Source organism: Amia ocellicauda, chromosome 14, assembly GCF_036373705.1.
Source record: "Amia ocellicauda isolate fAmiCal2 chromosome 14, fAmiCal2.hap1, whole genome shotgun sequence".
Lineage (NCBI taxonomy): Eukaryota > Metazoa > Chordata > Actinopteri > Amiiformes > Amiidae > Amia > Amia ocellicauda.
In genome coordinates, this window is record NC_089863.1 from 1,244,218 (window position 1) to 1,257,500 (window position 13,283).

The 13,283-nt window shown below is 50.9% G+C and overlaps 1 protein-coding gene across 2 annotated transcripts; it reads right to left on the bottom strand.

The window, feature by feature from the left end:
• Positions 1 to 449: 449 nt before the first annotated feature.
• On the bottom strand, positions 450 to 11,285 carry rnf167 (ring finger protein 167). Of its 2 annotated transcripts, none has more exons than XM_066722313.1 (11): positions 11,050 to 11,285; positions 9,161 to 9,233; positions 8,945 to 9,070; positions 8,669 to 8,746; positions 8,390 to 8,521; positions 7,992 to 8,079; positions 7,399 to 7,489; positions 7,201 to 7,306; positions 6,921 to 7,014; positions 2,847 to 2,927; positions 450 to 2,699 (listed from the first exon to the last, which is right to left on the bottom strand). In XM_066722313.1, the coding sequence occupies exons 3-11, from the start codon at positions 9,029 to 9,031 to the stop codon at positions 2,113 to 2,115; spliced, it is 1,344 nt and encodes a 447-aa protein (XP_066578410.1). In that variant the 5' UTR covers positions 9,032 to 9,070; positions 9,161 to 9,233; positions 11,050 to 11,285; the 3' UTR covers positions 450 to 2,112. The 2 variants fall into 2 exon arrangements, with proteins under 2 accessions (XP_066578410.1, XP_066578411.1); XM_066722314.1 differs by having other exon boundaries at positions 11,034 to 11,285.
• Positions 11,286 to 13,283: the final 1,998 nt, after the last annotated feature.

Genomic DNA, 13,283 nt, shown 5'->3' on the forward strand with positions numbered 1-13,283 from the left:
GCCCGCCATGCCGTAAGGAGGGAGCAACGGGGCAGGAACGCAGGGGAATGCACCGAATTCCAGGCTGGGCGGCCGGGGGCAGGTCTGAGCAGGACACGGGTACACAAACCCCACACAACACACAATAACACAGACACAGACTCGCACAACACTGAGGAGCTGAGCAGCTCACACATTCACAGTGACACACATCCAATAAAACAGACACTAACAATGACACAATAACATTTACTGTGACACACAATACTCACACTCACGACGACACACACAATAACACACACATTCACTGTGATGACCACTAACCCAGACATACCGACTCACACATATACGTACACCATCACCAACAACAGAGACACGCACATTAATACACACGCACTCGCAGGCCCCGCCTCAGCCCACAGACACACACACACAACAATGCCAAGTGCAATGAAGGCCAGGACAGCAGCTTGTAGTAAATCATTAAATGGTCTCTTTATGGCACAGACTAACACAGAGGTACAATACAAAATAGAAACCGTATACTGTGGTGCAGCCGGGGGGAGGAGCCAGGGCGGTGCTGAAGGGGGTCAGGGGTCAGTACAGGCCAACAGAGCGTCAAGAAATAAAAACACAGAACAGCAGTAGCAACACAAAGCACTCGGGTTGGGCCCCTCTGGACAAAGACACGGGCCCAGCCCAGCGAAGTCCAGTCCAGTGTAGGAGTCTAGTCCAGTGTAGCAATGTCCTGTCCAGTCTAGTCTAATCCAGTCTAGTCCACGTTAGTCCAGTCCAGTGTAGTCTAGTCTAGTCCAGGATTGTCCAGTCCAGTGTAGTGTTGTTTAGTGTAGCGCACAACCAGCCCCGTCCTGGACTGGAGAAACGTACCCCCATCCTCACTCCCACACTGCACCTCACTGCTCTGTAGTTCACTGCACTGTGGTGAGGTTTACTGTGGATTACTGCACGTAACTTCTGTAGTTTACTGCATGGTAGTATACTGCACTGTGCCGCAGTTTACTGTAGATTACTGCCCCTCACTGCTCTGTAGTTCACTGCACTGTGGTGCGGTTTACTGTGGATTACGGCACATAACTTCTGCAGTTTACTGCACTGTGCCGCAGTTTACTGTGGATTACTGCACCTAACTGTTCTGTAGTTCACTGCATTGCACTTCACTGCAGTTTACTGTGGATTACTGCACTGCACCTCACTGTCCTGTAGTTCACTGTGCTGTGCTATAGTTTACCACACTGTACTGCAGTTCCCTGTAGTGCTTTGCCGCACTGCGGCACGCTGGACCGGGCTGCAGTCCCACAGCACAAGCAGTGACAGGTAAAGCAGCAGTGATCCTGTGTGTGTTGTTTTAATTACCTTCATATATTGTAACTGAGGTTTGTTGTCCATGGCTTCGTTAATTTCCAAAATTAAAAAAAGTTACATTAAAAGGTAAAAGTAAAAAGCGGTGATAATAGCGGCGCAGACAGCAGCGTGTTACTGTGTGTGTTAGTGTTGTGTATCGAAAGCAGCGCAAACATGAGCAGCGAAAACACAGACGGCAGGGAACCCCCTACGACACAGCACCCTCGAACCGACCAGCCCAATTAAGAGCAATTAAGCAATTAAGTGATTGAGAGGGCATTGAGGGAAGGAACATCATCAATAAATCATCGAAGCACATCGCAATAGGATCCAGTTAATTGATTTTCATTAATTACTTCATATAATGTCAGATTTTATTTGTTTTGATTGCAAAAATTAAACGTGTCCGAGAGAGAGAGAGACGTACAAACGGGACACAGCACTGGTCTGGTCCAGAGGGGGTCAAGTGTAAAATGAGTAAAAAGACAGGGAGGGGGAGAGAGAGACCAGACGGAGACAAACAGACAGCTTGAATAATTACAAAAATCCCCAAATTAAAAATATATATTTAAAAAAAGTGTCCCTGTTCCCTCAGAGCAGCGCAGAGAGACGAGTCTGCAGGGGAGAGGGAGGGGGCAGATCTATGTGTAAGCGGGGAGTAGTAGCAGCAGTAGTACAGTATTAGTAGTGAGAGGGAGGGAGCGAGGGGTGTGAGAGAGAGAGTGCGTGTGTGTTTGGTCAGTGTGTGTGTGTATCAGTGTGTCGTTTCGTTCACACGTCCACGGCACCCCGCCCTCCTCTCCCTCTCCGTCCGCGTCTCTGCGCTGCGGGGAGCAGGCGGGTGGTGTCTCCTTCCTCCTCTTCCTCCTCCTCCTCCTCCTCCTCCTCCTCCTCCTCAGAGAGACTCCGGCCACAGCCCTCCCCCGCCACCAGCCCTTCCTCCGCAGCCGGGCCGAAGTAGTGGTCGTCTCGAGGGGGAGGGAGCAGGTCCAGCGGGGAGCAGGGCGCCATGGAGCCGAAGGCGGGGCTGCTGCCCAGGTGCATGCTGGGAGGGCAGGAGGCGGCCGCGAACAGGGCGGAGGCAGAGGGGGAGCCCGGGGCCGAGGGGCGCAGCAGGGGCGTGCGCTCGGTGTCGGAGCCCTCCCCTCCCTCCGCCTCCGGCCTCCTCCCCCTCTCCTGGCCCTGCTCCTCCTCCTCCTCCCCCACCTCCCTGGGCCCCCGCCGGCCGCCCCCCCCCTCGCCGTCGGACTCGGACTCGGAGTAGTCGGCCGCCCCCCCCCGGGTGACACGCTGCTTGCAGACCGGGCAGGTCTTCTTCGTCTGCGTGAGCCACGGGTCGACACACTTACAGTGGTAGGCTAGAGGGAGGGGGAGGGAGCAGGAGGCGGACCGATTCAGACCAAATTCAGCATAGTAACAGTATCACATTGCATGTAAACACACACTCACAATCTCTCTCACACATATTCTCCCTCTCCCTCTCCCTCTCCTCCACCCCCTCTCACCGTGGGAGCAGGGCAGGATCCGGAGTTTCTCCCCCTCCTCGTACTCGTCCAGGCAGATGGCGCACACGTCGTACACGTCACCTGAACACAGACGGACACGGGTCACTGCTGGTCACACATAGAGAGAGACGGGGACAGGGACAGAGAGAGAGAGAAAGAGAGGGAGGGAGTGGGCCAGAGAGAGAGAGGAACAGGGACAGATGGAGATAGACAAGCTGGGACAAAAACCTAGGCCTTATAATATACAACAATACAGCAAGTGTGTGTCAGTGTGTTGTGTGTGCATGTGTGTAAGTGTGTGTGTGTGTGTATTTGTGTGCCTGTGTGTGTGTCAGTGTGTGTTTGTGAGAGAGTACTTAGGTGGAACAGACAGTTCCCGTTCGGAGATGCCAGTGGAAATGTTTGTTAGTTTGTTCTTGGTTTTATTTCCACCTGAAACTTGTGCGACACAATACAGCACAACACAGTGCCGCACAACGCAGCATAGCCCTCTATGGAGACAGATGAACAGACACAGAGACACACATTCACACACTCTCACACACACACACACACAGTCTGTTTGCAGTTGCTCTGCACACTTGCTGCTCTCTGAGAAAGGGAAGGTGGAAGCGTCTCTCTGTACTTCCTGTTTGTGCAGCGAGCCGCCCAGCTGATACAGGAAGTGGTTTGAGTGAGAGCAAGAGCACGACCCCCCCGCCCTCGCTGGAGCAATGACACACCCACACACGCACCTATAGATACACACACACACGCACCTATAGATACACACGCACACGCGCACACACACACACACACACGTATAAACACACGCATAGACACACACACATAGATGCACACACACGCATGTATAGATGCACACACACATGCATAGATACACACAGACAGGCACACACACATACACACTCAGTCATACACACAGACTGTGACCTTATAAGGATCTATGTGCAAATAGAGTGAGAAAAAGAGAGAAGGGAGGGGGAGGAAAAGAGAAAGAGGGGATGTGATAGAGCGAGAGAGAGAGAGAGAGAGGGAGGGAGGAGGGCAGCGGAGGGCCAGGCAATTGGGGAGGGTGGGGAGACCCAGACTGGGGAGCTACTCTTATGAAAATGGAAAAATGAAAGAAAAAAGCAAACATCTAGTAGACCTGCGAGTGTGTAGTGTGATCCGGGCGTCAGCGCGTTTCACACCTCCGCTCCACATGCACACACACACACACGCGCACACACACTCTCACTCTCTCTCTCTCTCTCTAACTCTCTAACAACCAGACGCACACTGTATGCACACACCCCCTGCACTGGAACACACAAACACACCCTAAACAAACAGTACTAAAAACTAATTAAATTAATAAACAAACAAACCCTTTAATTAATTAATTAACCCCAGAGCAAGGCCCTTGGCTCAGGGACAGGTGCCTCAGGGTCAGCAGGACAGAGCAAGAGCAGGCGCTGTACTGGGCTGCGTTGTGTTACACTGTGCACTGTTGATACACTGTGCTGAGACACTATTGTTACACTGTGCTGTATTGTAACACTATTGTTACTCTGTGCTGTATTGTAACACTATTGTTACACTGTGCTGTATTCTAACATTGTTACACAGTGCTGTATTCTAACATTGTTACACAGTGCTGTATGGTAACACTATTGTTACACAGTGCTGTATTGTAACATTATTGTTACTCTGTGCTGTATTGTAAAACTATTGTTACACTGTCCTGTGCTGTAACACTATTGTTACACTGTGCTGTATGGTAACATTATTGTTACACTGTGCTGTATGGTAACACTATTGTTACACTGTGCTGTATGGTAACACTATTATTACACTGTGCTGTATTGTAACACTATTGTTACTGTGTGCTGTATTGTAACATTGTTACACTGTGATGTATTGTAACACTATTGTTACTCTGTGCTGTATCGTAACATTATTGTTACTCTTTGCTGTATTGTAAAACTATTGTTACTCTGTACTGTATTGTAACACTATTGTTACACTGTCCTGTGCTGTAACACTATTGTTAAACTGTGCTGTATGGTAAAACTATTTTTACACTGTGTTGTGCTATAACACTGTGCAGTATTGTAACACTGTCCTGTGCTGTAACACTATTGGTACACTGTGCTGTATTGTAACTCGTTACACTGTCTTGTGCTGTAACACTATTAATACGCTGTGCTATAACACTGTGCTGTAACACTGTATTGTTACTCTGTGCTGTATTGTAATACTATTGTTACACAGTTTATTGTTACTCTGTGCTGTATTGTAACATTATTGTTACTCTGTGCTGTATTGTAACACTATTACACTGTGCTGTAATGTTTATCTGTGTGTAGTTGTGGTGGTGTGTCTGAGAGCACGGCTGCGATTGTGATTCGAGTGTGTTCGAGTCGCTCTACTGCCCCTGCCTCCTCCACACAACACAGCAACACAGAAAGCAGCACACTGACACACCGCAAAGACAACCTGCGAACACCACACGGGCAACAGGTAGCGATGCCAAACTGCCCCCATGACACACCCCTGACATGGCACAACCTCGCCCCCCCTCAGCGCTGCCAGTATGAATGAATAAGCAGCTGGTTTCTCGGCCCGGCTCACCAGAACAGCGCTGATAAGGGCCTTCCATTTCCTCAGTGAACAGAGTGCAAGCGTGTGTGTGTGTGTGTGTGTGTGTTGATAGTACATGCAACCACACACTTATAGAAGTCAGACTCAGCACAGGCTGTAATCTGACATCGCAGGCCTTGACCAGAAACTGCAAACTCACACCCTCCAATCTAAACCGGGTAAACTGCAGTGTTACTGCGTGTGCATGTGTGAGTGTGTCGTTGTGTTAGGAAGTGAAAAGTCCTGAGCTGTGACCCGGTGCGAGACACAGTCAGCGAGACAGAGAGAGAGTTTCACTATGAGACTCTGACTGATGGAAACATTTGCTCTCACAACGGTTTTACTCTCTCCTAACAAGGTAATACTAAGAGTGGGAGGGAGGGAAGGAGAAAGAGAGAGAGAGAGAGAGAGAGAGAGAGAGAGAGAGAGGGTGAGGGAGAGAGGAAGAAGGGGGGAGGGAGGGGGAGGGAGAGAGAGGGCGAGAGGGCTGCTCCAGTCTGCCCATCTGACTTTGCACTTCTGCATTGAGTCACAAGCAACAAACAGTTCTCTGACACACACACACTCACTGACACACACAAGACATACACACACAGGTACACACACACACACACTGACACACATAACACATTCACACTCAGGTACAACACACACACTGACAGACTCATAAGACATTCTCTCACACACACACACACACACACACACACTGTGACTGGGCTGCTTTGTGAAAGGGGAACTCCACTGCCAGAGGGAGGGCTGATGGAAACTCAGCACAGTCCCCTGGTGGCCAGAGCTCAGAACTGCAGAGAGTGGCATAGAGCAGGTCAGAACTGCACAGAGTGGCATAGAGCGGCACAGAACTGCTCAGAACTGCACAGAACTGCAGAGAGTGGCACAGAACTGCTCAGAACTGCACAGAACTGCAGAGAGTGGCACAGAACTGCACAGAACTGCAGAGAGTGGCACAGAACTGCACAGAACTGCAGAGAGTGGCACAGAACTGCTCAGAACTGCACAGAACTGCAGAGAGTGGCATAGAGCAGGTCAGAACTGCACAGAGTGGCATAGAGCGGCACAGAACTGCAGAGAGTGGCACAGAACTGCTCAGAACTGCACAGAACTGCAGAGAGTGGCACAGAACTGCACAGAACTGCAGAGAGTGGCACAGAACTGCTCAGAACTGCACAGAACTGCAGAGAGTGGCACAGAACTGCTCAGAACTGCACAGAACTGCAGAGAGTGGCACAGAACTGCTCAGAACTGCACAGAGCTGCACAGAACTGCACAGAGCGACAACAAAACTGCACAGAGCGACAACAAAACTGCACAGAATTGCACAGAGTGGCACACACCATCACTCACAGAGGAGCAGACAGACAGCAGTCAGAGGGGACTGGGCCGGGCTGTATGGGGCCAGTGGGTCTGGGTCAAGCCGGGCCAGGCTGGACTCACCCTTGCTGTACTTATGCACGGGGATCTTCTTCAGCTGCTCTCGGGTCAGCCTGTTCCTCCTCATCCTCTTCCTGTACTGGACACAGCGCACAATCTACACAGAGAGAGGGGGAGGGAGCGGAGGAGAGAGCGAGCGAGAGAGAGAGACAAAGAGAGAGAGCGGGGGAGAGGACAGAGATTGTGAGAACACGTGTGTATGTGTGTGTGTGTGTGTCAGTATAGCTGTGCTGCAGACAGACAACACTACCCCCCCGCCCCGCCTCAGCGCCCTCCCCCTCACCATGATGGTGAACATGACCAGGATGACCACGCCCACCACGCCGCTGAAGGGGATCAGGTAGTAGGTCAGCGGGAAGGAGAACTCGGGCCGCAGCAGCAGGTAGGCGCTGTGGAGGAGAGGCAGCAGTCAGAGGGGGAGGGAGTGAGACGGAGAGGGAAAGAGAGAGAGAGAGAGGGCAGCCAGGCCCCGCCCACTCACCCGAGCTCGGGGATGATATCACGGCGCAGCGTCTCTCCGGCCGAGCGGCTGGTGAACACAGATGGGATCTCGATCTGACGCACAATCTCCTCTGCACACGCAACATGCGACACGCAATAGGTGGTTAATATGGCTCACAGTGACACTCACACACTCACACACAGACACACTCACACAAAGACACGCATGTTTGTTTTGCTATCATTATGAGGACTCTCCATAGACATAATGACCCTAACCCTCACAAAAAACTTTCTGCATTTTCACATTTTCAATAAAACATCATTCACTATGTTTTTTAAGCGATTTGACTCATGCGGACTCTAGACATTCCCCACAAGTCCCCACATTTCACAGCTATAGCATAATAACCTTGTAATTACCAGTTTGTAACCTAAATAAAAGTCCCCATATATCACGAAAACCTTAACACACTGACACGCACACACAGACACACACACAAAGACACAGAGGGATACACACACAGAGAGACAGAGAGAGGGACAGAGAGAGAGAGAGAGAGAGGGACAGAGGAACACACAGACAGAGACACACACACACACAGGGACATGAGGGGACACAGAAGGTCCCACCGTCACTGTATCCCATGTTCAGGAGCTCATCAGAGTTCACGTTGTGGACGATGGCGGCGCTATAGCCGGCCTGCTGAGCGTGCAGGACCTGTGGAGAGAGGGAGGCAGGCAGAGACTTTGACTTTTAAAACACTTATTTACCAAAAGATCAGACGCAGGACACCGATGCGCCAAACAATCCACTAATAAAAACACAATAAAACACACAATAAAAACCAACAGCTACCACCCACGGGACACACAACACCCCGGCCAAGTGACACCCACGGAATCATGACACGCCCCCCTGCAGTCCACACACACTGCTGTCCTGTGCACCTCGGCCTGAACACAAACAACCCCACTGAGAGGGACGGAGAGAGAGAGAGAGAGGGAGTGAGGGAGGGAGGGGCTCTGACCTTGATGTCGAAGTTGCACTCGTAGCGGCGGATCAACACGATGAACTTGGAGAGGTTCCCTCCTGGGGGTGGCAGCGGCGGGGGGGCGATGGGCACGCAGGCATTCATGGGGCGAGCATCCACCAGCACGCCCTGGAGAGAGAGAGAGAGGGGGAGGGAGGAGGAGAAGAATAACAACCATTAGACACAAGACGTGTGTAAAAACTGTACTTTCCAATTATTTTTTTCCTCTCCTGGCCCTCTGCCCCCTCCCCCTCTCTCTTCCTCCCCGTGTCTCACCGTCAGGCCGTCCTTGGGCAGCTGGTTCCCAAACAGGGCTGGGAGGTCATCGAACTGCAGGGTGCTCCCATTATAGAACTGAGGGGGAGGGAGACAGAGGGTAGGAGAGGGGGAGAGGGCCAGAAATAAATCAATAAAAACATGTGAGACGGGGATAGGGAGGGGGAGAGACAGGGAGGAAAACACAGAAAGGGTTCAGAGAGAGAGAGACTGAGAGAAGGGGAGAGGGAGAGCAGGCAGCAGGCAGGCAGGGAGGGGGAGGGAGCTGCCACTCACAGCGTAGATGTGCGCGCTTGCCAGGGGGGGCCACGTCAGCGCGCAGAGCGACAGGCCCAGGACAGAGAGCCCCGCCCATGACGCCATCAGCACGGACGCCCTCGCTGGGCTGGACACGGGCTCCTCCTGCACAGACACACAACGGCAACATTACTGTTGTTAACCCACCAACACGACTCTGACCCCTGACCCCTGACCCCTGACCCAGGCCGGTACCTGCACAGGAGTCTGGGAGTCCGCTGGGCATCCGACAGCAACTGGAAACTACAGCTCTCTCTGACCTGCACAACTACACAACACATAGACAACAGACAATTAGTTACACAAACACACAACTAATTAGTTAATGATGGAATAAATTAGTCACTGGTCCTAAGACAGACAGTCCAGTCCAGCGGGGTCTCAGCCCTGGTCCTGAGAGACACAGTCCAGTCCAGCGGGGTCTCGGCCCTGGTCCTGAGAGACACAGTCCAGTCCAGCGGGGTCTCGGCCCTGGTCCTGAGAGACACAGTCCAGTCCAGCAGGGTCTCAGCCCTGGTCCTGAGAGACACAGTCCAGTCCAGCAGGGTCTCAGCCCTGGTCCCGAGAGACACAGTCCAGTCCAGCGGGGTCTCAGCCCTGGTCCCGAGAGACACAGTCCAGTCCAGCTGGGTCTCAGCCCTGGTCCTGAGAGACACAGTCCAGTCCAGCAGGGTCTCAGCCCTGGTCCCGAGAGACACAGTCCAGTCCAGCGGGGTCTCAGCCCTGGTCCCGAGAGACACAGTCCAGTCCAGCTGGGTCTCAGCCCTGGTCCTGAGAGACACAGTGTCTGGTGTTGTGTGTTGTAAAGTGCGTCTCTGTGCTGATCAGCTGACTGTGTGACATCATTGACCACTTCCTGTTTTCATGACTCAATGGTTTCGCCCCTCACTGACCCCTCACACTTTCCAGACTAAAACAATCTGTCTGAGCCCTGGAGTCACCCCACCCAGCTCCCTCCCCCTCAGCTCTCCTCTCCTCTCCTCTCCTTCCCTTCATTCACTCTCTCTCACTCCCTCCCCCTCTTTCTATTTCCTCCCTACCCATCCTGAGAAGACAAACAACTCCCGAGTTTGCTGATTAAAATCCCTGACTGGCTGAAACAACAGTCAGTGTGTTACTCAGTCAGTCAGTCAGTGTGGCAGTCAGTCAGTCAGTGTGTCAGTCACTCAGTGTATCAGTGTGTCTGTCAGTCAGTGTGTCACTCAGTGTGTCAGTCACTCAATGTGTCTATCAGTCAGTCAGTCAGTGTGTCAGTCAGTACGTCTGTCAGTCAGTGTGTCAGTCAGTACGTCTGTCAGTCAGTGTGTCAGTCAGTACGTCTGTCAGTCAGTGTGTCACTCAGTAAGTGTGTCACTCAGTGTGTAAGTCTGTCAGTGTATCGGTGTGTCTGTCAGTCAGTGTGTCAGTCAGTCAGTGTGTCACTCAGTAAGTGTGTCACTCAGTGTGTCAGTCTGTCAGTGTATCGGTGTGTCTGTCAGTCAGTGTGTCAGTCAGTCAGTGTGTCACTCAGTGTGTCAGTCTGTCAGTGTATCGGTGTGTCTGTCAGTCAGTGTGTCTGTCAGTCAGTGTGTCACTGAGGGTGTCTGTCACTCAATGTGTCTATCAGTCTGTCAGTCAGTGTGTCACGTAGTACGTCTGTCAGTCAGTGTGTCACTCAGTAAGTGTGTCACTCAGTGTGTAAGTCTGTCAGTGTATCGGTGTGTCTGTCAGTCAGTGTGTCACGCAGTCAGTGTGTCACGCAGTCAGTGTGTCATGCAGTCAGTCTGTCAGTCAGTCAGTGTGTCAGTCAGTACGTCTGTCAGTAAGTGTGTCACTCAGTGTGTCAGTCTGTCAGTGTATCGGTGTGTCTGTCAGTCAGTGAGTCAGTCAGTGTGTCACTCAGTAAGTGTGTCACTCAGTGTGTCAGTCTGTCAGTGTATCGGTGTGTCTGTCAGTCAGTGTGTCAGTCTGTCTCAGTGTGTCACGCAGTCGTTAGTAAACACTGAGACTCAAATCGGACAACAGGACACTGCAGACGAGCGCAGTATATGAAGGAGACAGTGTCATCAGGGACAGTAGAGACACAAACCGGCCGATCGACGCACCAGGCCTGGCGTCCGCGCTCAGAAGCTGCTGATGAATCTCAGCCCGTCCGGGCCGAGGCTGCGTCTCTCCGCCGGTCTCCAGTCACGTCGTCCTGCGCCCGGCGTCCGTGTGGCCGCTGTGGGCCTCGCTGTGTCCCTGTCGCTGCGTGTGTCTCCAAGGTCTCTGTCCCGCCGCCTCTCCGCGTCTCTGCCTCGGCTCTGTTTACACTCTGTGGGAGACCGTCTGTGGGCCAAGATGGAGGCCGTCAGATCCCGGGCATCGCGATATCTGGACGCCGTTAACCCTTTCGCCGAAGCCAGTGTTTATTATGGGACAATGTCGCCCCCTGCCGTCCCACGTTACCATTACACGCGTTGCATTAGCAAGGCATCCGCGAAACGTATTAATATTACATTCAATTCGTTTAATACTGCATTACATATTAATACTTATTCCACTACTACTACTACTACCAATTATTCTACATTCAATTTGTATAAACGGGGCTTATGGGGTTATTATTCCTTATTATTCAGTCCTACATACCTACATACCTTAGTTCATTCACTCTAATATTACATTTTCTATAGTATACTGTAGTACCTTGTGATTTACTACAGTACTTACTACAGTAGTACAACAAAAACTATAGTACATTTGTATACCATGATACACTTTTATACTATAATATACTGTAGTAACTTGAGATATACTATGGTACACTGTTTTACCATGATACACTTTTATACTATAATATACTGTAGTAACTGGTGATATATTACAGTACACTTTTATACTATAATATACTGTAGTAACATGTGATATACTATAGTACACTGTTGTATACTGTTGTATACCTATATGTATAGTATCTTATTATTATTATGTAGATATATGATTTGAGGTTTGTTTGTGTGTAGCAATACCATGGTACCTGTAGTAAAAACGTAGTAAAAAATACTGTGGTGTTGTGTGGTAAAAGTACAATAAAGTGTAGTGTTGTATTAGTGGTATAATAATAACAATAAGAAGAAGAAGAGATAGTAAGTGACATTCTCTCTCTCAGGCCCATGATCACAGCTGCTGATACAGAACAGCTGCTAACCTGCTCAATGTGACACACTATTGCTGACGCACACAACTCCTAACCCGAACTATGCACTGCTGCTGCTGCGGCCGCACACTGACACACAGTAACACACATCCAGTTTTACATTATGCAAACAGTCCGGCCGCAGGGTAACACACATCAGGTAATATATCATGCAAAGCGCGTTGTCAAACACAGACAACATATCTTCAGATTCTGTCTGTGCACAATACGTGGCTTGTGCTCTTTATCACTATGCATGTCATTTCTCCCAGTTATCATACAGAATTGTTTCTTTGTACTTCGTGCTTTCTTTGCCACCACGCTGCCCACACGCCTCCCTGCCCACTGCCACGCACTTCTGCCCTGCTGTGGAGCGCTGGGAGCTGAATTACATGGGCTCTCAGTGCGTAGTGAGGGAACTCGGACTGGATCGGTCTTCTGTGAGCTAAAAAGATATACATAAATAAATACACAGATAAATAATAACACAACTGCAACCCGTTTTTGTTCAGTTCCCCTGCCACGCCTCCCACCCGAGTCCAGAGGAGCCCGCTGGTGCCGGAGTGAAGGAGCAGGCAGGGGTGTCATACACAGCACCTACTGCTGAACATACGTGTACTTACTGACAGAGTGAAAACAAACATGGGGAACACACAGTGCATCACGGACTGAGGGACAGGCTGACTGACTGACTGACTGAGAGACAGACAGAGAGACAGAGAGACAGACTGGCTGGCTGACTGACAGAGAGACAGACAGACTGACTGAGAGACAGACAGAGAGACAGAGAGACAGACAGACTGACTGACTGACTGAGAGACAGACAGAGAGACAGAGAGACAGACTGACTGACTGACTGACAGACAGACAGAGAGACAGAAAGACAGACAGACTGACTGACTGACGCTGCAGACCTGCGCAGCACAGAAAACTGAGCCATTGTCACCCTATCTCTGTCACGTACACAGACATACATTGTGAGAGGACCGACACTCACACACACTCACACACACGCACACACACATCCCAACTCAACTCAAACCCAACTCCCCCCACACACACTAGAGTTCAGTGATACGGATCTATGCATCGGAAAAAGAGAGAGGAGTGGGAGAAAGACAAGAGGGACGAGTGCGTGTAGCGGTCAGTCATCATCATAAC